Source organism: Aedes aegypti, chromosome 2 (genome assembly GCF_002204515.2).
Source record: "Aedes aegypti strain LVP_AGWG chromosome 2, AaegL5.0 Primary Assembly, whole genome shotgun sequence".
Taxonomy (NCBI): domain Eukaryota; kingdom Metazoa; phylum Arthropoda; class Insecta; order Diptera; family Culicidae; genus Aedes; species Aedes aegypti.
Window position 1 is genome coordinate 469206780 of NC_035108.1, and position 18933 is coordinate 469225712.

At 40.5% G+C, this 18933-nt stretch overlaps 1 protein-coding gene across 1 annotated transcript; it reads right to left on the reverse strand.

Moving 5' to 3' along the window:
• Positions 1 to 1070: 1070 nt before the first annotated feature.
• LOC110677235 lies at positions 1071 to 13897 on the reverse strand. Its single transcript, XM_021848313.1, has 2 exons — positions 11611 to 13897; positions 1071 to 7265 (listed from the first exon to the last, which is right to left on the reverse strand). Exon 2 carries the CDS (start codon positions 3844 to 3846, stop codon positions 2467 to 2469), a length of 1380 nt encoding a protein of 459 aa, XP_021704005.1. The 5' UTR covers positions 3847 to 7265; positions 11611 to 13897; the 3' UTR covers positions 1071 to 2466.
• Positions 13898 to 18933: the final 5036 nt, after the last annotated feature.

Sequence of the window (18933 nt, forward strand, 5' to 3'; positions counted from 1 at the left end):
GTATATAAATTATTTCATCATAATCAAGACGTGCTGCTTTTATAAAGAAATCAACATGTCTATTATCTAAAACATCTTCATATTTCAAAAGAGTTTGTACGACTTTATTGTATATGGTTTTAGTTAAAAGAATTTTATCCTTTAGAGTACTTTTAAGGTATCTTCTAAAAGGAGATTTTTTTAAGTTTGTTTTAATATTATGTAGTTTTCCAATTAAATTTTGTATTTCTAATTCAATTCCACTCATTGAAAACTTTTAAAGTTGATCATAAGGTTAATTGCATAATAAAAAAAAATAAAATTTTTCTTTTATGGTTTTTCGCTCAGGGGCAACCATGTGATTGGATCGTCTCCTGGCAAATTTTCAATTCTTGCTATCAATTCTTCCCACGTACGGGGGGTTGTGTTTCTTTCAAAAGGTGCAAATGGTTCTGGACCATTACCCTTTTCAACTTCATTTAAAAATTTGAGAAAATCTTCCCATTCAATGTCATTCATTTTAAAATTTTAATTATAATTCATATAGTTAAGAAAAATATCAATACCAAATGAAATTTACTAATAAAGGCATAAACTTTCATTTATGTTCACCATATAAATCATAACATATTATTTCTTAATGGGGAATATTCATTCTTCTGTTATTTTCCAATATAATTATAAAAGTAGATTTACAATGCACAATTCACATATGAAAATTATTAATTAATGTTAGTAATCAATTACGGATTTGATACGCTCACCAATAGTTGTCTTCCTACGGGTAATTCTGCTCATCGCCATGTTCCTGGCTCTGGCACGATCGTTGCACCTCGGTCACTGCTGCTGCTTGTTGATGTTGTTCTAACTGTACGTTCTCATCTTCGTAGGGGCAGCTCCATGTTGCCGGTTTGCCCTTTGTTGGGGCGGCTCCAAGTTGCCGGTTCGCCCGTGGATAATTAATTTTCGTTTTCAATTCACTGCACCGCGGGATTTTCTTGTGTCACGCGATTCTGATTTTCCGCACAATTTGAAGATTATTTTGTTCACTTTACTGGATCTCGTTACAATTGTTCAGTTTATTTTTATCGAATGATTTAAAATGTTTATTTTTATTCACTGCACTTGATTTCTTACTCAAACTTTTTCCAGTACAGCAATACTCTTAGCTGCTTTGAGTGCATTTTTTCGAGTGTTCTTCTTTATCATGTTGTAAACCATTATCACTGTTTGGATACCAACCATCACCAAAATTAGCCACAACTTTAATGCATTTTCCTCATGGAACTGTTGATGGTTTTCTAGGAGATTAGTTATTTGAACATTTGCGTCGCCTTCGTTGGACGACTTTGATGCGCCTTTTCCCATAATTGAATCTCACTTATCACTTGAATCTCACTAGCACTGTTTGAAAAACTTCCGATTTTTGTTTTGTTTTTTCACTTGTTTGCTTCATGCAAAATCAATCACTAGATCATCTAGTTGGTGATCAATAATAATCCACTTCGGACTCCGAAAGATTCGAAAGTCACCGGTCGCCATTTACCGTATTAAATTTTACCGTATTAAATTTTAGACTTGTTGATTGTTCCGTTGTCTACAAGATTATCTTTATTTAGAATCATTTTTACTTACAAGAAGTCTTACAATCATTGAATTGCTTATGTTCTAAAAGTGTTCTAAAAGAGGCGGTACTTGGAGTTAACTTTTGGTATGTAAATATAAGCCAATCAGAATTTAGCACTATGCATTATAAGCGAAAAGAAATATAACCATTGGCCTCTTGCATCGTGAGAACGATGCACTTGGCGTAGGCAAGGAGATCGAATTACGCTATTGCATATATCGATTGTCTGGAATGATCGTTGGCGTCAGAGTGTAGTGACAATGACATGGGTCATTGCCTGAGTTGTAATTTGGAAAAGGTTGGCAATAATTTGGTTTGAATGTTAGCATGATATGAATGCTTGGGAATTGTGAAGTAAGGTTTTTATGATCGTGGGAAGGTTCAGCATTTCAGTTGATGTGAAATTTAGTTTTACTGTTTTATGCTTTTCACACTCTTAAGGATTTGTGAGAGCTAGGAAACGTTCTGTAATTTGATATTCTTTATGAACATCGGAACATGAACATGTTCTAATGCTTGAGATGAATTATTTATGTTTTTTGAATATTAACTTTGTAATGCAAGTCTATCATGCTACAAGTTCATCCGTATTTTCGTTGGTCATTATTAGGTCACTTACTTGGAGTGGGCTGGGAGGACCCCCACCGCCCACTTACGTTGATGTTGGCCGCGGTTAGTGCACCGCCGTACACTGATGAATTGATAAATGCACTATTTTTCCATTGATTAAAAACTCAAGGCGATTCAAAACACCACCCGGTTCACACTTATTGTTACGTTTAGAGATGGCCTTTTCTCAGAATGGCCTACACAGACACTTGAACTTCTTCAAACGGGCAACATTTGTTTTCGTTCACTTGCTACTCACCGGCGTTCGACACATCTCTTCCTGCTGATGGTCGCGCGCGGCGGCGTTCACTTTTGTTTTCCGTTTTTCGCTCCCCCAGTCCGTGGTCAGTTTTCACGTACCAATTTTCATTCAAAAAATATTTAGGTAGTAAGTCAGGGAGGCACCGAAGGGGGGTTCCAACATTGATCAATATCCTGCTCCGAGGGGTCATGAACATTGTTTCATTGTTGTACACCACAGGGAGCTCGTTGTAACAACCCGTTACGTTTAGGTCAGGTATAACTGCAACTGGCCTGCATTGGGCGAGATAGATGGCTTCTCCCCTAGCTACTGCTGTGTGGCCAGGACCCCCATAGGTGTAGGCAAACTCCTGGGGGGACAGAAGAGCGATCGACAAAAGGTTTTGGGTTATCCTGAATGAGTAAACAAGTTTAGAGTTTACGAAATTCAAAAGACTGACATCCACTGCTGTAACCTTCCTTTTGAGCGGAAATTTGGGCCCGCTAGTGGAGAGAAGAGTGACGAAGAGACTTGGGTGCTCTGTATAAAAAGACCGATATCCGCAGATAAGTTCTTGTCTCGATTTCAACAGGACTTGGAAGTCATACCCGGAATAGTGAACATGGATATACTCTACCGATGTATTCCCGTTGACATCCTTGACTAGTGTCCCCGGGCCCTCATAAACAAGGCTCTTTTCTGATTCGGACTCTTCACAAGACGGAGTAGGAACACTCCAAAAAACGTCCCCATAATCGGCATCGAAACATGATTCATCTTGCAATTTGCAATTCTTCCCATTGGGGAATTTGATGAGGCTCTCTTCTAGAGATACGATCGAGACTCCGGAAGATATAGTAATGGCGAGCTCAGTGTTAATGAGTGGGCGATCGTACTCCCTACCGTTCCTAACCAGGGTCGCACCAGGAGTACATGAACCATCCGGTGTTACAGATCCCCGGCTTACATAGGAATATCTCGTTTGCCCATCCTGACTCAGCTGAATGTCACTGAGCGCTCCTTCCTTTACTATGCGGAATGTCTTTTTCTTGTGCATCGTGTCACATTCATGCCTATCGACCCTGATAATCGCTGAGAAGAGGCCTGCATTGTGGAATGTGTCGATAGACATTCCACACCTCCCCATGATGCTGCGGGACTCAACGTGACATCGGAAAAACGGTAACTCATATCGCTCTGTAGTTTGGGTTACAGCAAGATTCACCTGCTCGTAAGTGATGTTTTTATGAGATATATCGCAGTTCGGGGTGGTGACAAGGGAGAGTGTTGTCAAGTTGACAGACTTCGAATTGCAGTCAAATGCCGTTAGGCACCATGCAGGGGTGATCAATGATAGGGCCCCGATGATGGCAAGAATCCGTGAAAGCATATTGATGGATTGCAAAAACTGACAGTAATCTGAATCCTCTCTGGATTTCAGCGCTGTTCATATCAACTGTATTGGTGCAAGTACCTATTGATATTTAACTGCTTGGACCCACACAATATGATATGGTGTGTTTTCCAAAGCGCCAATAAAAGGCACACTGCGCAAGAACGAGTGAAGTTTGACGGGATTGCCGTCAAATGATTGTAAAATATTTATCCCTTGACACTTTTAATCACATTACTCAGTCTATAAGGTTTTTACTCACAATTTGCTCCCGATGTCCTTTCGGGGATCCTCTATTCGTTTCGGTGTCCTTGCAGGGTCCTCCTCGGTAATCCTCCGGTGAGATTTCCGCACTATTAAGTATTTTTGTTTACTACTAAAAAACGATCCTACTGATTGCGCCAGTTAAGTATTGGGCTGTCGGAGATCAGTTTTAAAAAAGAATTAAACTTTACACTTCCATGATTGAATACAGACTGAGTTTATTGGCTAATTAGTGCTATCATGAAACCTGCACTTGCCCTACTCTGCTGACCTACGTTTATAGTCCAGTTTGCATACTCTGCGTACTTCCGTCGTCCGGGGTCCATCTGTTGGCCGCATCCACCACAGGAGTATGTCTACTTAATTGCTGAGGTTGAAGTTTGAATCTGCTAAGGGAATGTCTGCCGGGATGTCCAAATCATTCATGGGGATTGTATAGATCGGCTGATTATCTACTATCTTCCGGACGATTGAAAGTTCAATGTCCATGAACATGTTTTCATGCTGTGAACCTATTCTGGTAAAAATCTTCCTATCGACGTTCAGAGATCCGCCTATTCCGAGGCGCACTTTGCTTCTTTTGTGATTGTTTCTGCTTGGCTACCAGAATCGAGGATACACCTCATCTCGTGCCACTTCCCTCCGCTACCGGCTACCCAGATGATAGCGGTAGCAAGAAAAACAAAATTACTCTCTGATTCTAGTCATTTGTTTTGACTAGGTCCTGTTTCTGGTTCTTTCGATTGTTTGTTGCTAGGTGGAGCGGAGCTCGGCCTTTCGCTGCGAATTACATGCAGAAGAGTGTGATGTCGTCCTTTGCACTCTTTGCATCTTCCTGTGTTTTTGCGTGCCTTAATGTCATGGCCGTTTTGCAGGCAGTTGTAGCAGTGTTGTGTCTGCTTAACCACTTCCAATCGCTCTGGAACTGGCTTTTCCAATAATACTTCACATTTGTAGATTATGCGACCTGTAATTCCACACATGGATCACTTGGGTTCCGATTTGGGGTTGGACCTTTTGTGAGCCGGATTGGCCGCTACCGCTACAACCTTGCTATATGAAGGTTTTGGATGCTCAGAGGAGAGATTGCAGCATAGCTGATTAGCGATGCGCTCCACCTCCTTTTTGAAGTCATCCCAATTGTTAATTGTCTGTAAATCCAACTTATCTTTGAGCCTCGTTAGTGTGTGCTCGTCAATTCGATCTTTGAGGAGGCCATTTGTGATCCAAATCATACCTCAGCTAGATCTTCTTCTCTTGTCATTGTCACTTTGTAGGGTATCTCCAACATCTAGTTTCTTTGGAACCATCCAAACTGGTGAGTTGTAGGGTGAATGTGAAGGTCTAATGATTCCATCTTTCAATAATTTATTGATTTGTTTTGTTACTTCCTGTTTAAGTTTTTCAACAATTGTTTTTCATTATTGTTCAAATGTTCGTCTCTTATTTGTGTCTTATTAATTTGTTGAACTTTATATTGTTGAAGTGGAATCTCAGTTTTATCTGGTAAAATAATTACTTGCTTAGGAACATTAATAATTGCTCTATATAAAAAGACCGATATCCGCAGATAAGTTCTTGTCTCGATTTCAACAGGACTTGGAAGTCATACCCGGAATAGTGAACATGGATATACTCTACCGATGTATTCCCGTTGACATCCTTGACTAGTGTCCCCGGGCCCTCATAAACAAGGCTCTTTTCTGATTCGGACTCTTCACAAGACGGAGTAGGAACACTCCAAAAAACGTCCCCATAATCGGCATCGAAACATGATTCATCTTGCAATTTGCAATTCTTCCCATTGGGGAATTTGATGAGGCTCTCTTCTAGAGATACGATCGAGAGTCCGGAAGATATAGTAATGGTGAGCTCAGTGTTAATGAGTGGACGATCGTACTCCCTACCGTTCCTAACCAGGGTCGCACCAGGAGTACATGAACCATCCGGTGTTACAGATCCCCGGCTTACATAGGAATATCTCGTTTGCCCATCCTGACTCAGCTGAATGTCACTGAGCGCTCCTTCCTTTACTATGCGGAATGTCTTTTTCTTGTGCATCGTGTCACATTCATGCCTATCGACCCTGATAATCTCTGAGAAGAGGCCTGCATTGTGGAATGTGTCGATAGACATTCCACACCTCCCCATGAAGTCATCCCAATTGTCAATTGTCTGTAAATCCAACTTATCTTCGAGCCTCGTTAGTGTGTGCTCGTCAATTCGATCTTTGAGGAGGCCATTTGCGATCCAAATCATACCTCAGCTAGATCTTCTTCTCTTGTCATTGCCACTTTGTAGGGTATCGCCAACATCTAGTTTCTTTGGAACCATCCAAAATGGTGAGTTGTAGGGTGAATGTGAAGGTCTTATGATTCCATCTTTCAATAATTTATTGATTTGTTTTTTTTTTTACTTCCTGTTTAAGTTTTTCAACAATTGTTCGTCTCTTATTTGTATCTTATTAATTTGTTGAACTTTATATTGTTGAAGTGGAATCTCAGTTTTGTCTGGGGAAATAATTACTTCCTTAGGAACATTAATAATTGCTCCTAATTCTTTTTAAGTGTCATGGCCAACAATTGCATCAAAAGTTTTCAATTGTTTCATGTGATAAAATTTGGCGTTAATGTCAGAAAAAGGTTTGAAAAAATTTCCTTGCGAGTAGCGATCTATTTTGATTTCGCCGCCTACTGAGGAAACTATAAAAGGTTTATTCTTATGATAGAGATTAGTAAACTTTGGATGAATAAAGTTTTTATTGAATCCGGTGTCTACTAATATCTTAAGTGGTTTCTTAGCCTTACCATAATAAATGAAGTAAAGTAAACTGGAGTCTACCCTAAAAAAATAAGTTCCGCAGCTTCATAATCTTCCATTTCTTGTTCTTGAGTAGAGTAATCTCCGAGGTATCGCTCGAAATTCATACCCTCATCGTCATCGAAAATATGTATTGAGGTTCAGTTTCTTGATTGGTTTCGACGTCTTCATCAGGCTCTCCTTGTGTAAAGAAGACTCTTTGCCTTTTTTGTGGGGATAGATGTTGGTTTGAATTTGGTCGATTTCCATGATTTACCTGCCTTGATCTTATCGATGCGTCGACTTCCATTGGTTCCGGTTTATCCTGTCTGAAAGGGTTACGTTGTTGAGGCCTGAAAAGAATTGCTTGAGATTGCCTGAAAGGAATTTGTTGATGTTGCCTGTATGGAATTGGTGGTGGTTGCCTAAATTGTTGGGGGAAATTGTTCCTGTATGGATCAAAATATCTATTTATCTGTGGTTTGGGTGGTAATTTTGGTGGCATTTTATTAAATAGATTGGGTATTAAGTTCCGTGGTCCTTGTGGTGCATCCTGTAATTTCGTTTTTGTCATCTTTTTACGGAATTCCACATTCTGAAAACCAGTACAATATGCATAGGCTTGGGCAAGTGATTTGGGTCTATAATTTTTCAGGAACTGTCCAAGAAGATCTCCGTTCAATCCTCTCATAAAAGCGTCTAAAGCTTTTTCGTTGTACGTCTCTATTGAAGCCTTAACCGCTTCCGGGTGTGTGACCTCATCACTAGTTTTTATTTGATTTACTATCAAAGATAAATATTTATTTATCTCATAAGAGTAATCCTCTAATGATTTACCCCGTTGATGGCTGCTCATCATTTGATAATCTAATGATGTGTTGTCCCTTTTTTCTCCGTAGTACGTTAGTAGTGTCTTTTTATCGCTATCCAATTTATGTTCACGTTCGATGATACTAATGCGTCATTTGCCTCTCCTTTAATTTTTCGTCGTATAGTCTTTACAGATGATGTAGAATTTATTTGTTTCATCTATAGAACTATTTGCATGAGGTTTATAAGCATTAATGATATCCTTGACGTCAGTGATCCAAGTACTAACCTCGTTTGGATCTCCTGAAAATGATGGAAGATCTCTAACTTGGTCCGAATTTTTTTCAATAGATTCGATGGAAACTGGTGTTTCATTAGGATTGATTAGAGTCAATGGTGGATCAGAAAGATCCTCGAAAAATAAATTTTGGTTTCTGTTCGCAACGTTTGTTTCAAGATTTTGAATTCGGTTTAAGAGATTGCCGCTTTGACTAGTATTTTCGAGTGCTGATATTCTATCGAGAATATCTTGTACCTGGCTATTCATAATGGAAAGATTATGGAACTTCGCAATTAATTGATCAATTGTGGTGATGTGAATTAATGAATTTGCTCGTTGTGTTCGTTTTGTTCGTTAGCTTTGTTAAAGCTTTTGGTTGGTTTGTTTTTAATTTTTATTGGTTGAAAATATTTTATCGGTTAAGATTTTATTAATATAAATAATTTTGCTTGTATTCTTGTTTTATTTGTTTGTTTCACTTGTATGATAAGAAATTTCTTTTTTGATATTTTTGATGTACAAAATTTGTTTTACTTACAATTTAATATTGACCATTGTGCGGGACGCTCACAACTGCGGGAACCGTGACTGTTGATCCTCAATCCTCTTACAGTGAGACTTCCAATAGGTCCTGGCGCTGGTCGTGTGTTATCGAATCCTGTTATCCAGTTTTATGCACAGAAAAGACCGGGTGTCTTGTAGTTGGTTCTATGGGAAGCTGGGTGGCGATGATCCAATCCGTCTTGTTGTGGTGATTTTGGTCCTCCTCCACACGGCTTCAGAATAGTGATATGGATTGTTTCGGACTGTTCTTCAGACGTCTTCAATAGTATAACCTAAGAATGTACGCCTGTGCTTAATCTCAAAGGTACACTTTACTCTAACGCAGTGATCCAGAGAGATCCAACTACTACACGTTTTGTTGAAAAAAAGATACTCTTACTAATCACTACCACTTATTCACTATTCGGGCGCCAGTTATAATTATTCCATGTTGAATGCATAAACAAATATTTATATCTTAATATCTTATCTTCGAGCCTCGTTAGTGTGTGCTCGTCAATTCGATTTTCCACGAGGCACACAAGGAGGCCATTTGCGATGCAAATCATGCTATTTGCGGGGGTTCTCTGGCTATTTGTCGTGTTGACGTTAGCATCGTGTCGACAGCATCGACTACACAGAAAAAAATATTTAATTTTCAATGTGATGTAAACTGAAGTCTTCTGTAAAAATGAATCAAATTCGTGTATTTTACAGCATCATGTAAAATTAAATAAATATACATTCAATTTTCAACCAAAACTGGTTGAATATTACATGATCGTGTAAATTTAAAGTGAATTCGATTGAAAAATAATGGATTGGTCGTTGAAATTTAGGTTTATTTTGATGCTCCAAATATGTGCATCAAAATAAACTTAATTTTACAACATTTTTTTAGCTGTGTATGTTTAGAAGCGTCTTGGCATTTTGCTTCTGGGGCGATTAAATTTAAGGACCTTTTGGAAGTGTCTCTCGAATGCGATTCGCTTCTGGTAAAAGCGTTCTTCCAGTTTTCTCCAGGCATCAGCGAAACTTTAGCCTGAATCTTCGAATGCCTTGGCGATTGTTGTGATTCGCTTCTCGAAGCGCCCTTTGAAGGACAGCTAATCAGTCGGTGATCCGGAGAATCTTGGGAGCTCGATTCTCGGCAGATTTGTTGATTTAGCTGTTCCTGGAAACAGCTTCGACTGGTCAGCTACACTGGAATGGGTGGGCTCAAAACCACCTTGTATTCCTTCCTTGTGTTCGGCTAACTTAGTTAGCCGGATTATCTCCGTCTTCACGCTAACGAAGATCTGCATTAAAAGGTCTTTTCGTTGCGAGGTGCCCGTGATCTCGTCCAGTTTCATCAGGGTGGTCGTGGCCCGTTGTTTCCAACCTCGTTGAGCATTTGGTCTCGAGCTTCTAGTTCTAGTAACTTCTATTGGCTAGAAGAACTTCTATTGGTATTCTTCTTCCACTCCTCCGGCTGCTGCTGGTGTCGGCGTTTTGGTGTGAGCTGGGGGAGAATTCGATTTTCCGGCCGGCGACCAGCACCTCACTATCGATGCCGATCAACTACCACTGGGATTTTTTTAGACTTTCGGCCGACGGCCAGCATTTCACTGCTAAAAATACAATTAATTTTCACACTATTTGTTGCATATCAATTCTTATTTATTAATTTATTAAATAATCAGTTTACATGCATTCAGAAGCTTAGGCCATTATATTGAAGAATTGATTTTTCAGTGTATACTTAATCATTGTTAATTTGGAGCAATTAATACAAAATAACTCTTTTCCATTGATTTTTGGTTACGTAATGTTTGAATCATTCCTTAACAATATAAAATATATTGCATTCCGACAGCAGTGCATCAGCGTCCTCGGACACATTCTCAAATTGTCGTTTTGTCAATTATTCATAACTAATCATATATTGTATGATGCTACGAGATGAATTATAGCAAGAATGTGGTAAACACAAATACAAATAAAATATTACACAAATAACTCTTTAGTACACATTCGTTGGTCACATTTTGCCAGCGAACAGGTTGAAATCCTCCTCGCCCGATAAGGTTTAGGATGGCGATGACGATGGGCGCTTGAACAAGCGGCTTGGGCTGATTTTCTTCAGCCATCTCGTAGCCAGCGATTTCACAAATCGGACACTGAATTTGAGAACTTTCAGCTCTTTAAAGTATGTTACCATAAACCGCACTAGTTGTACGAAAATTATTACTGTCACGAGAATAAACACCGTTATAGTTTTTTCCTTGTCTATGGTCATGGTTGACCGACTGTTCTTTGCACTTAAAACACAACACGATTCATGAACGCAGTGACAGGGCCGTTCTGCGTTTATTGCACTTTTGTGCGGCGTGGTTGACATTCAATTTCACGCTGTTCGTTCCGCGGTGTTTTTTGTTTACTTCTGCGTTGCGATCTCACTAAGTTTACTCGCACGCTTTAACACTTGTTTGTCCATTCCTCTCTGGATTACGTTCCAAAGATTAAGGACTAGCTGGATCGTCACTACCGCTGCTAGATACCATAGCCAAACCGTGATAGTATCGAGTTTTTCTGAATGCTGCGATTGGACATTCACAATTTCGATGTGGTTGTCCCCGTTATGTTGCTCCTGGGCTTTTGATTCTTCCGAGCCCATTTTCAGCAGTTCACTAAACTACGTGAAGCCATATGCATGCGTTGCACTTTTCGCGGGCGATGACTCGCATGCTCTTGCGGATCCACGTTTCAAATCGGTGCACCTTACAAATTAGGCTCTTCTGGCACTAGATTCCGATTTTAAATTTCACTCAAGTTTTCATCAGTTCACATTTTTCACGACGGAGCTTTCCGTATTTTTTACAAGATATCAAGCACCACTAATAATCTGCACTTTCTTACATCGATTTTCTGATTACTAAATCCACGTGACTTGACCGAGAAGGCTATTTGCAGGCCACGTGGCGCGGTCGCCATGAAATATGTTGGAACCACTGATGAAGTAAGCTGGACCACTTTTGGCTATACTATACGGTTTATTCTGTCTGAAAGGGTTACGTTGTTGAAACCTGAAAAGAATTGCTGGAGGTTGTCCGATTGCTTGAGGTTGCCTGAAAGGAATTTGTTGAGGTTGCCTGTATGGAATAGGTGGTGGTTGCCTAAATTGTTGGGGATAATTGTTCCTGTATGGATCAAAATATCTATTTATCTGTGGTTTGGGTGGTAATTTTGGTGGCATTTTATTAAATAGGTTGGGTATTAAGTTCCGTGGTCCTTGTGGTGTATCCTGTAATTTCGTTTTGTCATCTTTTTACGGAGTTCATCATTCTGAAAACTAATACAATATGCATAGGCTTGGGCAAGTGATTTGGGTTTATAATTTTTCAGAAAGAAGATCTCCGTCCAATCCTCTCATAAAAGCGTCTAAAGCTTTTTCGTTGTACGTCTCTATTGAAGCCTTAACCGCTTCCGGGTGTGTGATCTTATCACTAGTTTTTATTTGATTTACTATCAAAGATAAATATTTATTTATCTCATAAGAGTAATCCTCTAATGACTTACCCCGTTGATGGCTGCTCATCATTTGATAATCTAATGATGTGATGTCCCTTTTTTCTCCGTAGTACGTTAGTAGTGTCTTTTTATCGCTATCCAATTTATGTTCACGTTCGATGATACTAATGCGTCATTTGTCTCTTCTTTAATTCTTTGTCGTATAGTCTTACAGATGATGTAGAATTTATTTGTTTCATCTATAGAATTATTTGCATGAGGTTTATAAGCATTAATGATATCCTCGACGTCAGTGATCCAAGTACTAACCTCGTTTGGATCTGCTGAAAATGATGGAAGATCTCTAACTTGGTCCGGTTTTTTTCAATAAATTCGATGGAAACTGGTATTCCATTAGGATTGATTAGAGTCAATGATGGATCAGAAAGCTCCTCGAAAAATAAATTTTGGTTTCTGTTCGCGACGTTTGTTTCAAGATTTTGAATTCGGTTTAAGAGATTGCCGCTTTGACCAGCATTTTCGAGTGCTGATATTCTGTCGAGAATATCTTGGACCTGGCTATTCATAATGGAAAGATTATGGAACTTCGTGTAATAATTGCTTATCACTGTAATAACCTTCTTAGTCTCACTACTGGGTTCTGTGATATTCCAGAGTAAATTACTAGTGGATGTGTTTGGTCCGAAGACCCGGATTAACTCATTTATTCGGGCTGGACAGGCCCGTTTTTATAGGGCGAGCCAGACCGCCAAAAAGCATATTAAGCATATCTTACATAGAACCTATGGAAGGTTCCTGGAGTGACTTATTGCTTAGGTCAGCAGATGACACATCGATCGAACCGTCGTACGCTCATATTGATTTGGCGAACGTTACAGTGTTGCAATCGATTCGCAATCGATTTGCAAACGTAAGCGTTGAGATGCGAACGATAGCACGTATTTCGTGAGCATGGAATTGGCTCGTCTTTTGCACTACAGACTGTTCTTTGGATCGAATTCAATATCTAGCGTGTGCCCCATTGGACCCTCGTATATATTGGGGTGATAAATGGGAGAATCGAAGTCCAGTTCTAGGATATGCCTATAGAGGCGCGGACTTGTTAACGATACAAGGGGATTGATAAGGTACCGACCAACGGATGTGATACCATTTCGCCCATCACGCACAGTGTTATTGGTCTGAGTCCAGTATTTCCAGACTATTGGTTTATGGAACACTGTGTCATATCCTATGACGTCTGGATTTGACCCTACCAAAGCATTTTCCGGACTCTTAAGCAAACTGTATTCGGACAACCAACCGCATCGTTCCACAGGGAAACCAATGCCAGAATGATGATTTGTTTTGTATAAGCGTACGGCATCTTGACATTCACTTAGAGATGGAAGGGTAGGGTGAATCTTGTGCGTTAAGGTTCTACTTCCAAAGAACCCCTCCGAGCATGTAACGGTCCACACAGCTTTCGTACACAAGTACCCATGGGCAGTGGAATTAGTGATGTGTGCTAGTTTGGTTCCTGTCAATTTTTTAGATAAAATACGATTTTGTTCCGGGATTGGCCTTTTATTACAGGGGACTCCAATGTATATTCTGGGACGTTGGACCATAGAAAAGATCCACCGTACTATCCTTGATCTTTATAAACTCCTCAGAGTTGCGGCACATCCAAAGCACAATGAAGCAAGCAATTAGTTTGGCCACGATATTCATGATGAAGAAGAATGAAAGCCTTCTAGATGTCAAACAGATTAAAAGAATTCAACGAGAGATTGTTGGTGATTCCTGTAGATTCCTTCTCGATGGAGACGCACTCCTCAACATCATGTTGCTTACTTTTCTGCGTTTTTTTATCACTGTTCCCTAACAACACATTGAGCTCAATCAGTCTTCATTTAACTAACGGTGTTCGTCGTAAATTTTAATATTAGTCACCATGTTCTTGTGTGTTCGGCTGCCATACACTGCGCGTTCATCGTTTTACTGTTTGTCGATTACACTGCGGCGCGTTATGGGTACGTTTTTTTTTGTTCGGGAAAAAAATGTTTTTGTTCCCTTCCACACTGCTACTAGCACTCTGCGTAGCGAAGATTTTATGCACCGTATGCTCACTAGCGTTGTGCACTGCGACGGCTCTTTCCGCGGCTTTAGCAAAAGCTTTTCTTAATGTCAGCGCTAATGTTTTCACAACCATAATTGCAGTTTGTATCACTAGAAACACTAGTATTATTTCATGAAAACCAGTATATACTTCTTGATTTTCGACGATTGTCACAGTTTGATCTCCAACCGTCTTGGAGCTTTCTTCTTTATCTGAGGTATTGCCCATTTTTGCACTGCACTTTTACAACTGTCCGACCGATTACTTTTCCTAAGGACTGCCTCACGGTCGCCATGTAATATGCTTGATATCATGAACTGTGATATCTTGAAGAAACACAATATTTTGAAGGATGGTAATGTTTTCGATGGTACACCCAATTTAGTGTCTAAAATTTCACTGATTTCTGTGAAAATCTTGGAAGCTGATTCTTTGTAAATTGTCTGTTCACTTACTGAATAATTCACTAGATTAGCTAAAATTTTGTTGTATAATATTTTACTTAACTTCGATACTCTTGTTAAATGCGTCACTGAGTATCGACGATTTGGTGCTTTTTTAAAATTTAATAAAACGTTTTTTAACTTGATAAACAATTCTTCCATTGATGGACAAAATTTTTTTTTTGTTTTGTTTTGTTGGTTACAATTGTTTACAGGCAAAATTTACTTACATAGATTACAGCTAATTCTGCCTAACGGTGGAGGCGCACTCCTCAATACTCGTTTGATGGGGCGGAGGCGCACTCCTCAACGCCCATTGATGAGTTGTTCTTCGCGTTGATGACGAACGAGGGAGGCGCGCTCCTCAAAGCTCGTTTTGGTTCAGGTTATTATTCTCCTCACCTTATCAGGAATCATTAAGATACCATCGGGTCGTTCCGCGCACTTGCAAATTGTCTTTATTTGTTCGATTTTGTACTAGACTTTGTCTAGTTCCGCGATAGATTTAATTTTTCTAATAGCTTTTTGCTGTACTCTTCTGCGCCACATTTTGTACACAACTAGCAAGCTGAGCCGATACAACCACCAGAATAATGTTCAGCTTGATTGCATGTTCTTCGTGGAACTCACTATGAATTTCTTGATTATTCACGATTCGGATCTGAGGATCCGCGTTATGTACAACGTCCGATTTCGAATTAGTTTTGCCCATTTTGGGACTTTGTTCATTCACTAATTTGCTTTGCGTTCGAGTTTCAATGGTCCAAATTCCATTGTCTGGGGGAATCACTTTTCTAGTGGATGGCGTTTTTAGCCATATCATTTATCGCTTTCATATCTTTGAGGTAAGCAGATAAAAATTCAATTAACATGAACCCACTTGCGACACAGATAAGCACTAAACAAAGTCCTAATTTCGTATTTTTCTCCATCTTGAACACAACACTTAACAGATTCGACTAGTTACGGTTCGCCATGTAACGTTCATTCACTACTTGGACGATTGTCATCACTAGAGGTATGAACTCTCGCGCTTTCCAGTCAAGAATGATTCTTTATTTCAAATTGATTTGTTACAAGGTCCTACTGGAGACACTCGAAGCTTCGATCTATGTGAAACAGCATGTAGGCGATCACCTATCAGTGATCGATGCATGCGGAAAAGAGAAAGATTCCAAAGATTCCAGAGTATTCCAAAAAGGGCCATGCCTGCGGATGGCAACAGCATGGTTCAATAAATTGTTACCCGACACTTCTGGCAGTTGCCATAAGTGCTGACTATTTTGAGCAGGCATTGAACTGATGGTTCAATGCCTATGACGGTAATTTACGATCGCATGTTTCCACTGGTGTGGTCTGCTGGATATGCTAAAATGTAGGAATAGGAATGACATGTTGAATGCACATGTCACAGTGATCAAAACTTGTAGTTCGGCAGTTTGGCTTCTGAGACCATTACAGTTCCATTGGATTAATTCTGCTGTTGTTTGATGTATAATAGAGGGGTCCATATTCAGTTCCTTTGTTTGTTGAGCTAGTCTTCTTCAATGATTGAATCATCAGATTCAATCACTAATGACTGTGTGTCCATTTTTTTGCAGGATTTTTTTCTTAATGGTGACGTTTGATAGTCTGAGCTTTGCCTTCCATGTTTCGTTCCGGATCCAATGTTTTGAGCTTGTGTTTCCTTCCTTTCGGTGGATTGAATCCACTTCGAAAGGTCGTCGTATTCTTTCTCTGCGCGTTTCCGAGCTGTTCTTTCTTCCGTCATCCTGTTTAGTGCCTTTTGGTAATTTTCGTTAATTTTTTGAACTTCTATTTCCAGTGACTTGATTTTGTTTTCGTATGCTTTGATCATTTCTTTGAACTCGTTTTCTCTTTGCAATGCAGCTTTCTCGTAAACCTCTGCTGTCGCTTGTTTAACTTGTTCCGCATAGCTTTTCTTCTGTTCTGCTTCAATTAACTTTTTGGCTTCCCAGTAGCTTATTCTCTTATCTACTTTCAGCTTCGTGATTTTAACTTGTTCTTGGTATTTTTCGCACTCGTTGCTGAGAGCATTGTGTTTGCCCTTGCAGTTTATGCATTTTTCTTCTTCTTCACAGGATTCACTGTGATAAACTTGGCTGCACTTTCCACATGTTTTTTCTCTTTTGCACTCTCTTCCTAGATGTCCGAACTGTAGACGGTTGAAGCATCTTAGTGGCCTTGGATAATACGGCCTTGCTACCACTGATAGATATCCAATTTTAAAGTTTGATGGGGGGACACTGGCTTTCACGTGTACAATGAAGGATGAGGTTTTTTGGAGTTCCGCATCCCTTTTCCTCATAATTCGTTCCACTTTTGTCACGCCTTGTGGTTTCAGTACTTTTTCGATTTCCGAGTCTTCTTCGTACAGCAGTTCTCTATCTGAGATCACTACGCGACAGGTGATGAGCGACCTGTGCTCAACAACCGACACTTCGTAATTTCCCATTTTTTCCAGCTTCATCATCACTTTTGCTTGTTTTTCCGATTTTGTCAACACCAAGATTTTGCCATCGCTACTTTTTTTCATAGATTGCACTTCACCGCATGTAGCTTTGACGGTTTCAGAATTGGAGAAGCTTTGGCAAGGTTTTCGTCTTCGGATTAGCACTGAATTACAAGATAAGTCCCGTTTGAGTTCGGGTTTTCTCCCAAGACGGGAAAGGCCCCAGTTCCGCCGCTGGGAGGCGGCATTGCGGAGTTCGATCCCCCCTGAGGGGTGTTTGGTTCTTGATTTATTATTTATGCACTGATTTGTTCGCTATGTCACCTCGCGGTCACCTGCTTGCACTGCGTAATTTGATCCCTCCCGATGGTTGGTGTCGGCGAAGTTAAATTTAATTGCTCTATCGCACCGATTTGTATGCACGTCCGAATGCACCGGATAGTTAAACTCGACTGGTTGTTGAGGTGGATGATGGTGAGTGACATACGAATGTAGGGGCGTTGAATTTCCTTGGATTCCTTTTTCTGGACGATACAGATTAATAGTTTCGCCCTTTGTAAAATTAATTGGCTTCGGGACTGAGAGGCCAGAAATTGGATGGTCTGTGATGGAAGATGGACCAGCAAATTGAACTTTGGCCATAGCCAGTAGCTCTTTGTCGAGTCCTAAATTCCTGCTGCGTTCAGGTGGCTGGTGGTTTTTTTATGCTGTTTGGTGGTTGACCACTAGTTATGCGGGAGATTTGTCGCTGTTTTCGTTGTTTGGAGTGATGGATGGATGGAAGTGATGGGAGCAAAACTCAACGCGCTCCCAGATCGTCTCCACTTGTGAAAACGAGTCAATTGGTATATTTTTCCGGATTTTCCCGGTTTCATTTAGGTAGGTCAACGACTTTGCGAAATTGGTGTCGTTTGTGACCACGACCACGTCATCTCCAGCGATCACCATTCCCTCCAGTTTTTCGACCATGTTCCGCGAGAGCCATTTGTCGATCACCACTGGTTCAGCTTCGAGTAGCCCTTCACTTTCAAGGGTTCGGCCAATCTGAACCTTTCCATTGGTGATTGTGTTCAAGGCATATGTCACCACCTGCCCCGAGCCTCGCTGATCCGATCGGGAAACCACATCCATGACCGTTCCACTCCCGAATTCAGAATGGGTTCGGGGAAACAGGGCCACAATATTTTGGTAGGCAAATTTCATGACCGACTCCGCCAGAGCTCTATGGTAATCATCCTCAATCGAGTTGAGGATGAAGAACTCTTCGTCGGCCAAATCCGCCTGACTAATGCGAGTGTCCCAGCCAGCTATGTCATCGGCAACGAAAAACTTTCCTTTTGAAGCTATTTCTGACAAGTAATAGCCAAAGTAGTTTACGCCGAGACCTCCCACGCCACCCGGGAAATTTTCACGGGCTACCCAATGGTCTTCGTTGAGGAAGCCCAAGGCCTCATATTCCAGATATCGACTTCCCAGCCACATATACCAAATGGTCCGGGATCCTTTCGGCCCCCCAGCTATGGTCGGTTGCTTCTCTTTTTTCCCCATGGTGTTGTACACGCACATCGCACAGTCCCCGGCCAGGTGGAGTTTTCTTTCCCGGTTTACTAGTTCCCAAAACCGGGGGTCATTGACGGCAGTGGTCACCTTGGTCCAAGGGACGTCTTGGCTCCATGACCAAATGGCAGCATCCGATCGGACATTCTTGATGAAGTCGCCACACGTCAAAATCCGCGGTTTCAACCCTTTTTCTTTGAACAGGCGGACCATGTGCTTCATGATATTCCTATTGACCATTTTAACCTGTTCCCTGGGTTCAGGGACGAAGGTGTCTACCATCTCCCGGAGAACCTTTTGTTGG

Excerpts from the sequence above, each read along its gene's own strand:
- LOC110677235 (XM_021848313.1), bottom strand. The coding sequence starts at position 3,846 with ATGCTTTCACGGATTCTTGCCATCATCGGGGCCCTATCATTGATCACC.